The 12,995-nt window shown below is 42.3% G+C and overlaps 1 protein-coding gene across 1 annotated transcript in view; it reads right to left on the reverse strand.

Annotated features, from left to right (window-relative positions):
• SCARF1 (scavenger receptor class F member 1) overlaps nt 1-4,039 on the reverse strand; it is a 62,172-nt gene extending 58,133 nt beyond the window's left edge. Inside the window, exon 1 of the mRNA XM_068265998.1 lies at nt 3,801-4,039. Coding sequence (XP_068122099.1) covers nt 3,801-3,919 — 119 coding nt within the window. The 5' untranslated portion in view covers nt 3,920-4,039. The remainder of the gene's footprint in view (nt 1-3,800) is intronic.
• Nucleotides 4,040-12,995: the final 8,956 nt, after the last annotated feature.

The following is a 12,995-nucleotide window of genomic DNA, read 5'->3' on the forward strand; positions in this document are numbered from 1 at the left end:
TCCCAGAATGCTCCTGTTACACGGGCCATGCATGGGACGATTTGGTTGGCCAAACTTGTGATTACTTGACCACTGCATGTGGTGTTACCCTTAAAGAGAACCTGAACTGAAAATAAAAAGTCAAAATAACTATACACAGGTCATACTTACCTCCTGTGTAGTCTACTCCTCAATCTCTTTCTCCTCTCCTGCGTCCCATTTGTCCACTGTGATCAATGGATTTCTCTGTCCTCCATTTTAAAAATGGCCATTACCCCATAACAGCTTCCTGGTCAGCACACTGTTAAACTGTGATATCGCCCACTTGAGCCATAGGGAAACATGGGCATTACCTTGCGCACTCAGTTATAACTGACAGCTGCTGATATATAACTGTCAGCAACTGGTATATTTCAGTTCTGACAAAATATTGTCAGAACTGGAAAGGATCACTGTAAGAAGAAAATGAGAGGAACTGACAGTGAGTTTAGTATATAATATTCATTTGCAGCTACATCATGTGGTTATTTTAAATAATTTTCCTTGCTTCAGGTTCACTTTAAGGACCAAAGCAATTTTCACATGTTAACACTCCCACCATTCGTTTCGCCAATAACGTTCATTACTTTTTACACCAATTAGGCTGTCTTTGGGTGGAACTTTTTGCTAAGAGTTATTTTATTCTAAATGCATTTTAAGTGGAATATTAAGAAACATTTCTCAGTTTCAGCCATTATCGTTTTAAAATAGAACATGTTACTGTGGATAAAACCCACACATTTTATTTGCCCATTTGTCCCAGGTATTACAACGTTTGAATTATGTCCCTAATACAATGTATGACGACAATATTTTATTTAGAAAAAAAAGTGTATTTTTTCTGTATTGCATTTGTTTAGACATATCACTAATTACAAGCTCTTATTTGCAAAAATAACATTAATATACCCTCATGACATACATATTAAAAAATTTCGTAAGGTAACGATTTTTGTATTTTTTTTTGTAACTATGGGGTGTGGGGAGTAAAGGGCATTATTAAATAGGAATTTATTTATTGTTCTTTAATATAATGTTTGTAGGGTGTCTTTTTACTTTTTGGCTACTAGATGCCCCCCCAGGTTATTCCTGGGTACTGTGGACAGTACACTGGAAGTAATGTGTGTATGCCTTTACTTTCACTTTAGAGAATGACTAACGGCATCTCGCCGATCGGCATCTCGCTGATGCCGTGGTCATTCATTACAGGCAATTTGATCTGTTAATTGGAAAACGTGTACTAACCTTTGGCAACAAGAACGTGCGCAGGAGCACGGAGCGACCGATTGTGGTGAGGTACGTATATCTACACCCCTGGAGCTAAGATGAAGTGTCAAGGGGCATAGATATACTGCACCCAGGACAATAACTGGTTAATGGAGGACAAAAGGCAGATACCTACTTCTGTAGAGGTAATCCTCTTTAAAAACCAAAGAACATGTGGGCTCAATTAAACTGCATGCCACTGTGTATAACTGCAATTATCCAGCAGATAGTACTATTCAAGGCAACACTTCCCCCTTTCTGGGTACACCCAACATACAGATCTTCCGGATGACAGGGAACCCTCTCATTCCGCCTCCACACTATCTCCGTTACCCAGGACCCTCTGAAAGTTTGAGGCTGCACCCCGTTCCATGAATGAGCACAGCCGCAACACAAGCGGCTTCATGCTACTGTGCAGGCATGGGCTGTCAGTGTGCTGTGCTTGCGCAGTAGCACAAAACCACTCATGTTGTTCCATACTACTGCACAGCCACATGCTGTTTTGTACCTGCATAGTGGCGCCGCGCTTGTACACGGACATGAAAGCAGTGGCGCAAACGAAAAACCTCTTTGTTGAAGAGGTTAAGAGGGTGCCAGCACTGGAACGGCGAACTCGAGGGTGATGCAGGATGCCCCTGGATTATCTGCCTTGGGCACTTTTTTCCCTACAGGTACACTTAAAATTTAAAAAGAATACGATCATATCGGCAGGAAATGACATGCAAATTTTTCTCCCAAAAATAAAAAAAACAATCAAAATTGATGTAAAAATTGATGTTTGAAAGGTTAATTACAGTGGGAAATTCTACTTGATAGCATCTAATGAAATATTACAGCCTGGAAGAATTGTTCACATTACCTCAGCAACGATGGTTTAAAATCAGTCCCGCGTGGGGCCAATACTAGACAGACCTTCAGCTTTACTACCTAAGCAAAGACACCTGATAAAAGCTCCAAGGCTTTTTTACTATTAAAGCATGCTGGGGCGTGGGGCCGATTCCTAACACTTTTCTCATGAATTATCTAATTTTACTTATTTCTCTCCTCAGCTATAGAGAGAGAAAAGTCTTGAGATAAACAGATAAAGGCCTTGCTTCAATTAACTTTTCTCACAAGAGATACATTTTCATCTTATATACAAAATAACTTCAGAACCTATCAATCAGAGATGGATTAAGATGTAATGGGATCCCAGGCAAGGTAGAGGCAGATGTGCCCCCCTCCCCTTGTGGGGCTTTTGGTAAGCTGAAGTGGAGAGAGGTCAGAGAAGGGGGTTGGTGGGCCCCTTGATACCCACTAGCCCCAGGCAGCTGCCTAGGTTGCTAGGTGGATGAAACTGCTCTGCTGTCCATTAAAAAAGGTTAAAAAGTAATATCAAATGTATATTGAGTATAACTTGCTTGCTAGGGCTTAAAATATTGTTTACACCAGAGCCGGGACAAGGTCCTCCAGCAGCCAAAGCTGAGACACCAAGCTCCATCCCTCCCACCCCAACTGCCACACACTGATTGCTATTAGACTAAGAGGCACCCCAGGGCCCCCAACACCCTAATCTCTAGTTATCTGGCTTGCAGTCACTTCATGTATCCCCTTTTCTTATTTCTCTCTGCTTCAAACACAATAGGGGAATGATAGCTGAGTGACTTGCACCCCCTCCTACACTGCACCCTGAGGCTGGAGCCTCTCTCGCCTCTGCCTCGGCCCAGCCCTGGTTTACACTATATATTCAAATCCAACGTTGTCCAAAAGAAAATAATTTATCCACATTCCACTATACATAAAACATGACTTAACTTTCAAACGTATTCAACTTTCAAACAACCTCCTGGAACGAAACCAGTTTGTAAGTAGGGCACTGCCTGTTTAGGCAGCCTGTTTATGCAAACCTAAGCCTGGTAAGTACTTTTTTCAAAGGCCAATCATTGACCAATTTTACCACCTCCATGTAGTATGAGAAGCAACAGATTTTGAATACTAAGACCAGATTGTGTAGGTAAGCTCTCTTTCTACATGGGGGTGGTAAAATTGGCCAATCACAATTGGATGTGTGTACACACCCTTTAGACTAGAATGATAGATCCCCTTTAGCTAACCAGTCAAAGCACTGACAAAAATATGAACTAATCATTCACAGGCAATGACTGCAGACAAAGCCTTTTGCTGAAATACACACTACCATCACACTATCATGGGCTGTAGTCATGTGATATCGGTAAAATTGCTGTGGGCAGTGTGTAGTGCGCTGCACCCTTGCAACGTATGCGTTACCTAGGCAATGCAGGTTGGGCTTGTGCTACGGAACTGAAGTAATGGTAAAATTGCCGCACACTTTCTGCGCATGCCAATTTCATAGAAATTATGTGAATACACCTCCCATTTCTGTAGAGTTCTGTAGAGTAGCCCAGATAGCCAGCAGTGTCTTTCCCATAAAGTATTAGTGTGTACTGTAGCTCTGAAAAAGTTAAATCTCAGTTGTAGCTAGAGAATGATTACCAATAGCAGGCTTCAATACTTACCCATCAGACCTACAGACATTCTTCCCATTGGGATCCAGACCATCCTGAGAGTTTAGTCCTGGTGGCCAGTTCCATAACATCAATAGCATTAGCGTGAGCTTTGAGGTATGAATGAGCATTGTAAGTGTCCATAGAGTCCGTGTGAGGCCGGTAGCAGGAGATTTCTAGATAGGCTGGGCATAGATAAGCCAGGGGCTGTGCTGGACCTCTTCCACCATATTCACAGGCTATTCTCTTCCCTGCACTGTCCCACAGTAAATGTCCTCTCTCTGAGATCAAGTTCCTATTTGACTTTTTTTTTCCTGAGGAAGTATAGGAGGGGGTGCAGAATTCCTGCCATTGAATCTACGCAGTGGGAGGGGGATCGATGACACACAGGATCTTAAGTGTAATAAAGACCTGCATGCCTAAATGTTGCAACATAAATAGATGCACAAAAGTCTTAGATCTCCTGTACATAAATTACAATACACTTGTATTGCTTATGGACTTTACTTCAGGAAGGAAAAGGAATATTCTCATTTTTACCTATAAATATGTATACATCAAACATCACATTAAATAGACTAGGAAAGCAAGTGGACCGACATTTACCTAGCTGTGAGCTTATATAAGGGGTTGGTACCGCTGGTATCACTATATGAACCATTTTATAACCAAATTCTATTGGATAATGTCTAACAACATCAGTCTGTAACTGCTATAGCATTTTTAGGAAGCTTGCTGTAAACCATGGCAACAGTATACAGCTTGATGTAAGAGTAAAGGTGGCCACTAACGATCCAATTTCTAGTGGAAAATCGTTTGAGCGATCAGAAATTCTGATTGGAAGAAAAATCGTTCACTACACCATCAAGGAACCCATCTTTGCTTACCATCTATCATAACCATCAAGAAAATCCAAATTTTGGTTTGACCAAAATCCAATCGGACGACTATTTTTATAATCGTTCAGTATCAATTGTGCCCATCAATGGAGATTATTTACAACCAATCCGATCAGAATTTCTGATTGCTCGAACAATTTTTCGCTATAAATTGGACTGTTAGTGGCCACCTTAAGTTAGAATGCTCCCCATTTGTTTAATAAGTCTACATAAAGCAGGAAGTAATATTAATGCACCCTTTACATGATTGGCTGCTTTACTGCAATGAGAGGCGCCTTATTTGTGGCTACAAGCACTATTAGGCACTGCTATTTGGCCTGAGGAAGTGGTTATGCACCCACGAAACGCGTTGCCAGTGCAATAAAATTCTTTTAATACGTGAATTTGTCTTCATTGAGGTAAGCCACCTCACTTTTTTATTTTATTTGTTTTTAACGCATTTTATCTTCTCTGGGCGTATCTTTCCCCTTTATCCTGTGCCTTCACCCTCCTTTTGGAGGGGGATCAACCCTCTTTGACCAATTTAGGTCATTTGAAGTTTGCTTTTTATCAACAGTGTGACCATCACCAACTCTGGTCACTCGAGTGGAGTCGGGGTTATACATCTCCACCTGCTTCTAGTGGTCAGTTGCCCTTCTGCAACCCAACTGTGAGTATAATTCATCCGCATATTTTACATACTTCTGGTACTGTGACATATTGCACCATTTGGGATCCTGTTGTCTGTTTTCTTTTTTTTTTTTTTTTTTATTATCCCTACTTTTTGACCTTACTGCAATGAAGAACACTATAGGTGCTCACATACAAAGGGATGCTGGGATATGTACACATCCGTTATGAGTAATCAATTCCATTTCAGAGAGGAATCAATTGTTCTGCCACATTGGGTGGCAATCTAAAGCAGGCCATACACTTAACCAATTTTTTCATTGATATCCGTCCGATTCCATCATTCGACCGAATCCACTAGAAATTGATGTTTCAAACTATTCCCAATCAACTAATTTTCATCCAAAATCAGTCGATCAGCGGAGGATCAGGAGCACATCGCTAGCAGAGTTCCACTCGGTGACCAACAATGCTACTCTCACCTGTCCATGGTGAAGTTCAGGTCTCTCTTCTCCACTGGCTGCTTCTTCCTTCACTTCCATGTCCCTGAGCACCTGAGTAATGTAATGCAGAAGTCAAATACTAGAGGCCTCTAGTGGTTACAGCATCCCTAGTGTCTGTCTTCTGCATAACATTACACAGGCACCCCGGGACTCGGAAGTGAAGGAGAAGCAGGCGGGGAGAGCAGAGTCCGGGACCGCGCGGTGGACAGGTGAGAGTCAACTGAAATGTGGATTAATGATTTACTTTCAGACAACTCTGGATTCAGACATACCTGTATAGTATAAACTATATTTTTTGATTGTTTTGAAAGTGATTTTAAATAGTTTTGTATTATAACAGTTTAGCTTAGCTATGCCACTGGTTGTGTGTAAGTAGGGTACTATCTGTATTAACTGATCCATTACAGAAAGGGGATATAGAATTATTTATGATTAATTGGTACAGGACTCCTTCTCTACTGATGAAGAGGGGCCTCCTGACTTCAGATAGTTGCTTCAGAGGGTGTAGTCAGTTGATAGAGTAGACACACTATTTATGGTCCGGGCCCTATAGCCCAGATCTCAGTGGCGTAGCAGTAGGGGGTGCAAAGGTAGCAACCGCATCGGGGTCCTTGGGTTAGAGGGGCCCACTGGGGCCCTCCTTCATCCATCTTATTAGCTTTTTATTGGTACTATGCTGGTAATGAACACCTCTATACGTGCATTGCATAGTGGTAATCCCGAACAAGCTAATTTCTTACTCTGTTGTACCTTTCTGACACTGCAGCTGTCCTTGGTAAGTTTTGGGGCTCCATATTAATAGAGTGCTTGGGGCCCCATATAAAACTCGCACCGGGCCCCAAGCTTCTTAGTTAAGCCACTGCCAGAACTTGTAGGGAAATTGATTTCGTTTGACTTCTGAGGTGCTGGAAACTCCCAATCCATAGGCGGTTCTATTTCACTGAAGAGCTTCTACTCTCACTAAACTTCAAAATTCTTTGTTGGTGCAATTTTGTAATGCATGTTTATGTTGGTATACTATTACTGAAGACATTGGCCTCAATTCACTAAGCTTATCTCCTGTCTTTAATAACGTTTCTCTAGTTATCACCAAAGTGACAAGGCATGTAGTACTCAGGAAACATTTTACCTCAGGCAAACCTAAAGTTAACTCTACTGTCTTTAAGTTAACTCTTCAATCCTTAAAATAACTCCAGCATTCTAGACAGGCTGTTAATTAACTGCATGTGAAAATAACTACAGAGGAGGTAACAATTACAGAGGAGGTAACAACTACAGAGGAGGTAAATTAACTACAGAGGAGGTAACTTAAGGAATGAAGAGATAAGATAACTCTCTCACTGTGTGGAGGTAAGTTTTCTCTTGCCTTATTATGTCCAGCATGATCTTAGTGAATTGAGGCCATTGGCCCATATGCAATTCCCTTCTTCTCCTAAGTTTTCTCCTAGGAGACAATTATTCAACTTCTGTTTAAAATAACTTTTCAGCATTTCGCAATTAAAAAGAGTACCAAAAGTAGTTGAAGAAGTACTATCAAAATCATTTTGTGTATTTTCTTTCTAGCTGGAGGTTTAAAAGGCATTTTATCAACAAGGAGTGAAAATATCAAGTTGAAGAAAACTAAGGAGAAAAAGTTAATTGCTTTATTCAATTGACATTTTCTCCAAAATTTTCTCCTAGGTGATATTGCATGCAGGGCGTTACCATTCCGCAACCTGTTATCCCGCATCACACCCAATGCACTGTGAAGGTCGCATTGGTGGTGCATTGCAATGCGGCAAGCCAAATGACAAAGCAGCCAATACACCACACCGCACCCCACCACTGTGAACGTGGCCTAAAGCCAGGGCTGTGGAGTCGGTCCAAAAATCCACCGACTCCGACTCCTCAGTTTAGGATTCCACCGACTCCGACTCCACGACTCCGACTCCTCTAATTTGCATATTACAATTTTGTTGATTAAAAGTATGTAACATGAAATTCGTCTCTTAACTGCCAACGCTTAGGAATTTTACAAGACAACTGAAGTGAGAAGGATATGTAGACTACTATATTTATTCCCTTTAGACTAAAACTAGTCCTTGGTAAGAGTACTTGTAAAAGGTACAAACCGGAACAAAGAACATCTATCAGGCCCTAGGCAATGTAAGTGTGGGTACATGTAAGAATGATGTGCAGGTACTCTGCAGGGGAATGAGGAGATTGTAAACAGACAACACCTCTGTGTTCAATGTGGACAGCATTCTCAGTGGATTCCCTGCACCTCTGTGGGGAGTGCATATGTAGAGTATAGTACTACTGTGTAACAAAGTAAACCTGAGACAGATGAAATTAAAGTTTTATACATACCTGGGGCTTCCTCCAGCTGCCTTCAGGATAATCAGTCCCTCTATGTCCTCCTCCACCACCTGGATTTTCTGCTATGAGTCCAGGTACTTGAGCCAGTCGGGCGTAGTGCGCATGCACACACTCCGCCGCCAGGAGCATACTACACCTGTGCAGCACTATTGCGCAGGTGCAGAATGTTCCTGGCTGTGGGAGCGGCATGCGGCCGGACAGCGCTGACTGGCTGAATTACCAGGACTCATAGCAGAAGATCCGGGTGGTGGAGGACAGCGAGGGACTGATTAGCCTGAAGGGGGCTGGAGGACAAGTAACTAATTTTGACTGGTTTATTTCATTTTTGTGGACTAAGCACAGCTATTACTGTATATATACATTATTTTTAATGACTATTATCTGAGAAATAGAACATTTTATCATATTTTCTATTTTAATTACAGTTACAAATTCATTAGGAGTCGGAGTCGGAGTCAGTGCATTTTTTCCCGACTCCGACTCCAGGCACCCAAAATTGCCCGACTCCACGACTCCGACTCCACGACTCCGACTCCACAGCCCTGCCTAAAGCTGGTCATACCATGGTTGTTGTGGCTCAACAGATAGATCCATCTCAGATCATTATCTAATCAGAGAGAAATAAATCTGATTGAATCCCTTCACACAGATTCTCAATAGATTTCAGCATGAAATTATGTGCGCACAGCCTGCCAGGGCCCCAGGTCTCCCACGCACCTGCACCGACCACCAGACATTCAGGAAATCAGAGTTAGCATGTCAGTGAAAACATGTCCATGCGCTACAGAATACTAACAACTGTTTGCTTTGAGTCAGAAGACATGTTCTTCCTGTATTTGTGTGTTCCAGTGACTATGGATCAGCTGTGTAAACTATGGAAGGAAAGTTTCTGTGCCAACCACCAAAACCTGGTTTCTATATTATCTTTTATGTACTTAAATAACGTCTGGAATCTGCTTTTTTCTTTTCCGATCAATTGTTGGCAAGGGTTACACAGACACTCTTTTTTTTAATACTTGCAGTCTACATACAGCACGTGTATCGGTGCTTCTATTGGTTCTTGCCTGTGGCGAGGTCACTGAAGCATGTAGACATTCATTAGGAATTGAAACTGAACTTGCCAATGTCCTTGTCAGGAGTTAAAGGGTGGCATATGGCAAATTTATGAATTTGAGTTACCTAGCCTAGAGATAAAAGAGAGATAAGAACACAATGAAACATTTAACTTGTGTGACAGAGCAAGGTCTCCGTCCCTCCGATGGATTCCTGTGCTGGAATTCAGGCTACAGGGATGCCCATTAATCTTCTACATGCTGCTTGTTGAATAGTACCAGTACTCGGTGTATGGAAATGTTGAGTGCAGGAATAACAGAATAATTGTTCTCCCAATAAACTGTGTTGGGACAAAAAAAATGTGGAAACTGGATAACAAACAGAATGGGACCTCTAAGCTACTCTCACTATCTCGTGAAAGTTTCACCTCATTCATTTCCAAACAAGCTGGTGGTGCTGGTTTGAAAACAGCTTCTCATTGGGCAGTAAGAGTTTTAGGAGGGTGCATTCTGGAATACACATCACTTATCGCCTACTGCGGGACTAATTCAGTGTAATTGTTTAATATAGTTTGTATTTAGTTTTTCTTTACATTTTTTTGGAAAAATAAAGTGTGCTTGAATTGAAGTATTTGTTACACAATTTTTCACTGGCTGTTTGTGGTGTTTCATTAGGCATCTGACAATAGACTCTTGGCCCATATACAGTAATCTTCGGTAAAGTTGCTGTGCACAGGGGCCCATATGCAATTCACCTTTTCTCCTGAGTTTTCTCCTAGGAGATAATGTTTTATCTTCAATTTAAAATACCTTTCAAGCACTTTTCAAATGAAAAAGTAATGAAAAGTAGGTGAAAAAGTACTTTCAAATTTATATTGAGTATTTTCTTGTTTTCTGGTAGCTTAAAGGGCTTTTATTTACAAGTTTAAAAATATCATCTAGGAGAAAACTCCAATTCCATATGGGCAAGGGAGTGCATGGAAATGTCACTGTTACTTCCTCAGACTACATAGCACGTGCTGTGCAATTAGCGCAACCCGCGTTACATGGTGCCCAGGACACTCTTAGCCTGCTGTGCACACCGATGAGAGGGCGTGCCCAAAGAGGGCAGACAAGTGGAAAGAGCAAGTGCTCTTCATGGAAGAAGGGGGCGGGATAAAGCTGCAAAATGGAGGGTAAGCTGGTGAAACGGAGGGGCTATACAGTTTATGGGGGCACAGAAGGAGCCCTAGGTATGGACACCTTTTGGTGTGCTTTAATTGTCCTTATGCACGTAGCCTTTTTTTTTAGAAACAGGAAATAAAGCAGGAATATAAGAAAAGTAGTAAGTAAAGAAATGAAACATAAGAGCAGAGTAGACAAATCCCAGAGACCTCCACAATTTTGGTATTTTCAGTGTGGTTCTTATATACTAGTCACTAGTATAGAAGAGACACACACACACACACACACACACACACACACACACACACACACACACACACACACACACACACACACACACACACACACACACACACACACACACTTAAATAGTGACCTTTGTTTTGAAGCAAATGCTGTGAAGTCACGGCGTGCTGAGTGTATTGTGAAGAGCTGCAGCACATTGATGAGTCATCACACCCATTTTGTCCTCCTGCGGGTGTGATCAGTGTGTTTGACCGGCAGCACAGGATGGCCACTCCCCCTATCAGATTTCAATTGTATAGGGAATTGTAGGAGACAGATTTAAGCATTTACTCTAACTGTATATACAAGTATATAATGTCCTTTCTTTTTCAAGTATAAAGTAATCCCAGTGGCAGATCCAGAATGGCTCAGAGTGAGTTCACTCGCTTGCACTTCCCTCAGGTACTTTGCATGTTCCTATCATTGTTACAGCCTCTGCTTCTCCTTGTCATAATTCACTGGCCAGAGGAGTCAGCAGATTTGTAGGAAGCACCTTTTTCCTGAGTATATCAGCAGATCAGGCCAGCTCTTCCTGGCAGCCCCACTCTGTCCTTTGAGTGAAACAACCAGGACGCAGCTTCTTCTCCTTCTGTCCCTTCAGCTTAGGACCATTGCCTGACCTCAGACTGAAACCATAACTAACAAGAATGCAAATTATTAAAGTATAAAGAAAATAAACGGAGTCTAAATATAGCTATCACACAAGGCAGCTGAGCATTCGCCCGACTAATAGGAAATCCAGCACACTCGTCTTATGCTTTTCTTTAAGGCCAGATTGTCTTTGAGGAAAGCACAGGAAGTGTGTAAACATGAGAGGAAGTGAAGTCCAGTTTTTCAGTGGCTGGCAGGAGAATGACTCACTGGTCATTGTGTCTGAATCTGAGTAGGACAGACGTACAAAGAGCTCAGGATCTGGGCCGAGCAAGCTGTGGAAAGGCCATGCTGGTTATACAGAAATGTTGCATTTCAGTTTGTTCAGGGTTTCTTGGGCATCTATGATGTGGCATCATACGTCTGTCACACGTTATCTGGATTGAGATCTATTTACATTTTTTAAACTGGCATAACTAGAAATTACTGGACCCCACTGAGAAAAAGAATGTTTTACTGCTTGACACAGCAACTACATCTAGAATCTTAAAGCACAATTAAAAAGGCGTATCACCCAAACACCAATTAGGCAAGATACCCCCTGCTATCACCCACAAATAACACAATTAGGCACCATTCCTCCTCCCCCAAATATAAACAGGCCTGCATGACCCCCAAATGATGAGGCAACATTTAGGGTACGTTTCCACTTGAGCGGCGCGATTTGCTCGCGGAAACCGCGTCAACGAATCCGCATGCGGTTGCGGATTCGTTGACGTTTCCATGCGGATTTTCACACGGAATCGCCCGCGGTTTTAACGATGCGATTTTAACCATGTCAATGCCGGCAAGCATTGACATGGGTTTTTAGACGAAATCGCACGCGGAAATGCCAGGAAAACCACAAGACTAAAGAGCTTGCGGTTTTCCTATTTAGTTACATTACTGACGATTCGCGTGCGGGTGTGCGGCGTGTGAATTCTGACGGCTCTGCTGTGCAGATTTTTTCTGCATAGCGAGCTGCACAGAATTCCTGACAAGTGGAAACAGCGCCATCCACTTGTATTGGTTGAGCGAATCTGCATGCAGGAAACGCATGCAGATTCGCCCAAGTGGAAACGAGCCCTTACTTCCAAAACCAAGGAAATAAAAATCACTTCCCCTAAAAAAAGCATCAAGCAGAGGAGCATTTATATTTGCAAGTTCTCTGTGTCTGCCCACAGTACTGGTCCTGAACAGAGCCTCCAGGATCCTGTTGCCTACTACACCGGGCAAGAGGGGATTGCTCAGGATGCACTAGACAGGAGGGGGGAGGCTCTGAATAACCCTGCCACCCCAGCCAGATGCTAGTGACAAGTGGCCTGGTTAACCTGATGACAGACCCCAATGTGTCCTCAGGGCTGCAGGGTCACAGGGGCTATTGATATACTCTCAGGTTTAAAGCGACTATCCAGTCAGGATATAAAAAGCTTTCAAAAACATTCTTGTACAGTAACTGTCAGAGTTAGTTTTCTTACCCCCTTACTACTGTTGGCTGGAAACAAGGTTAGTCCACGCCCCCTGTAGGAAGGCGTGCAGTGACACTGCACTGCCTTATAGGACAACTGTAGTGAGAAGCATACGGAGGCTGCCATATTTATTTCCTTTTAAGCAATACTAGTTACCTGGCAGCCCTGCTGATCTATTTGGCTGCAGTAGTGTATGAATACAAGCATGTAGCTAATCTTGTACCTTGTATTACTTAAA

This window comes from Hyperolius riggenbachi, chromosome 2, assembly GCF_040937935.1.
Source record: "Hyperolius riggenbachi isolate aHypRig1 chromosome 2, aHypRig1.pri, whole genome shotgun sequence".
Classification (NCBI taxonomy): domain Eukaryota; kingdom Metazoa; phylum Chordata; class Amphibia; order Anura; family Hyperoliidae; genus Hyperolius; species Hyperolius riggenbachi.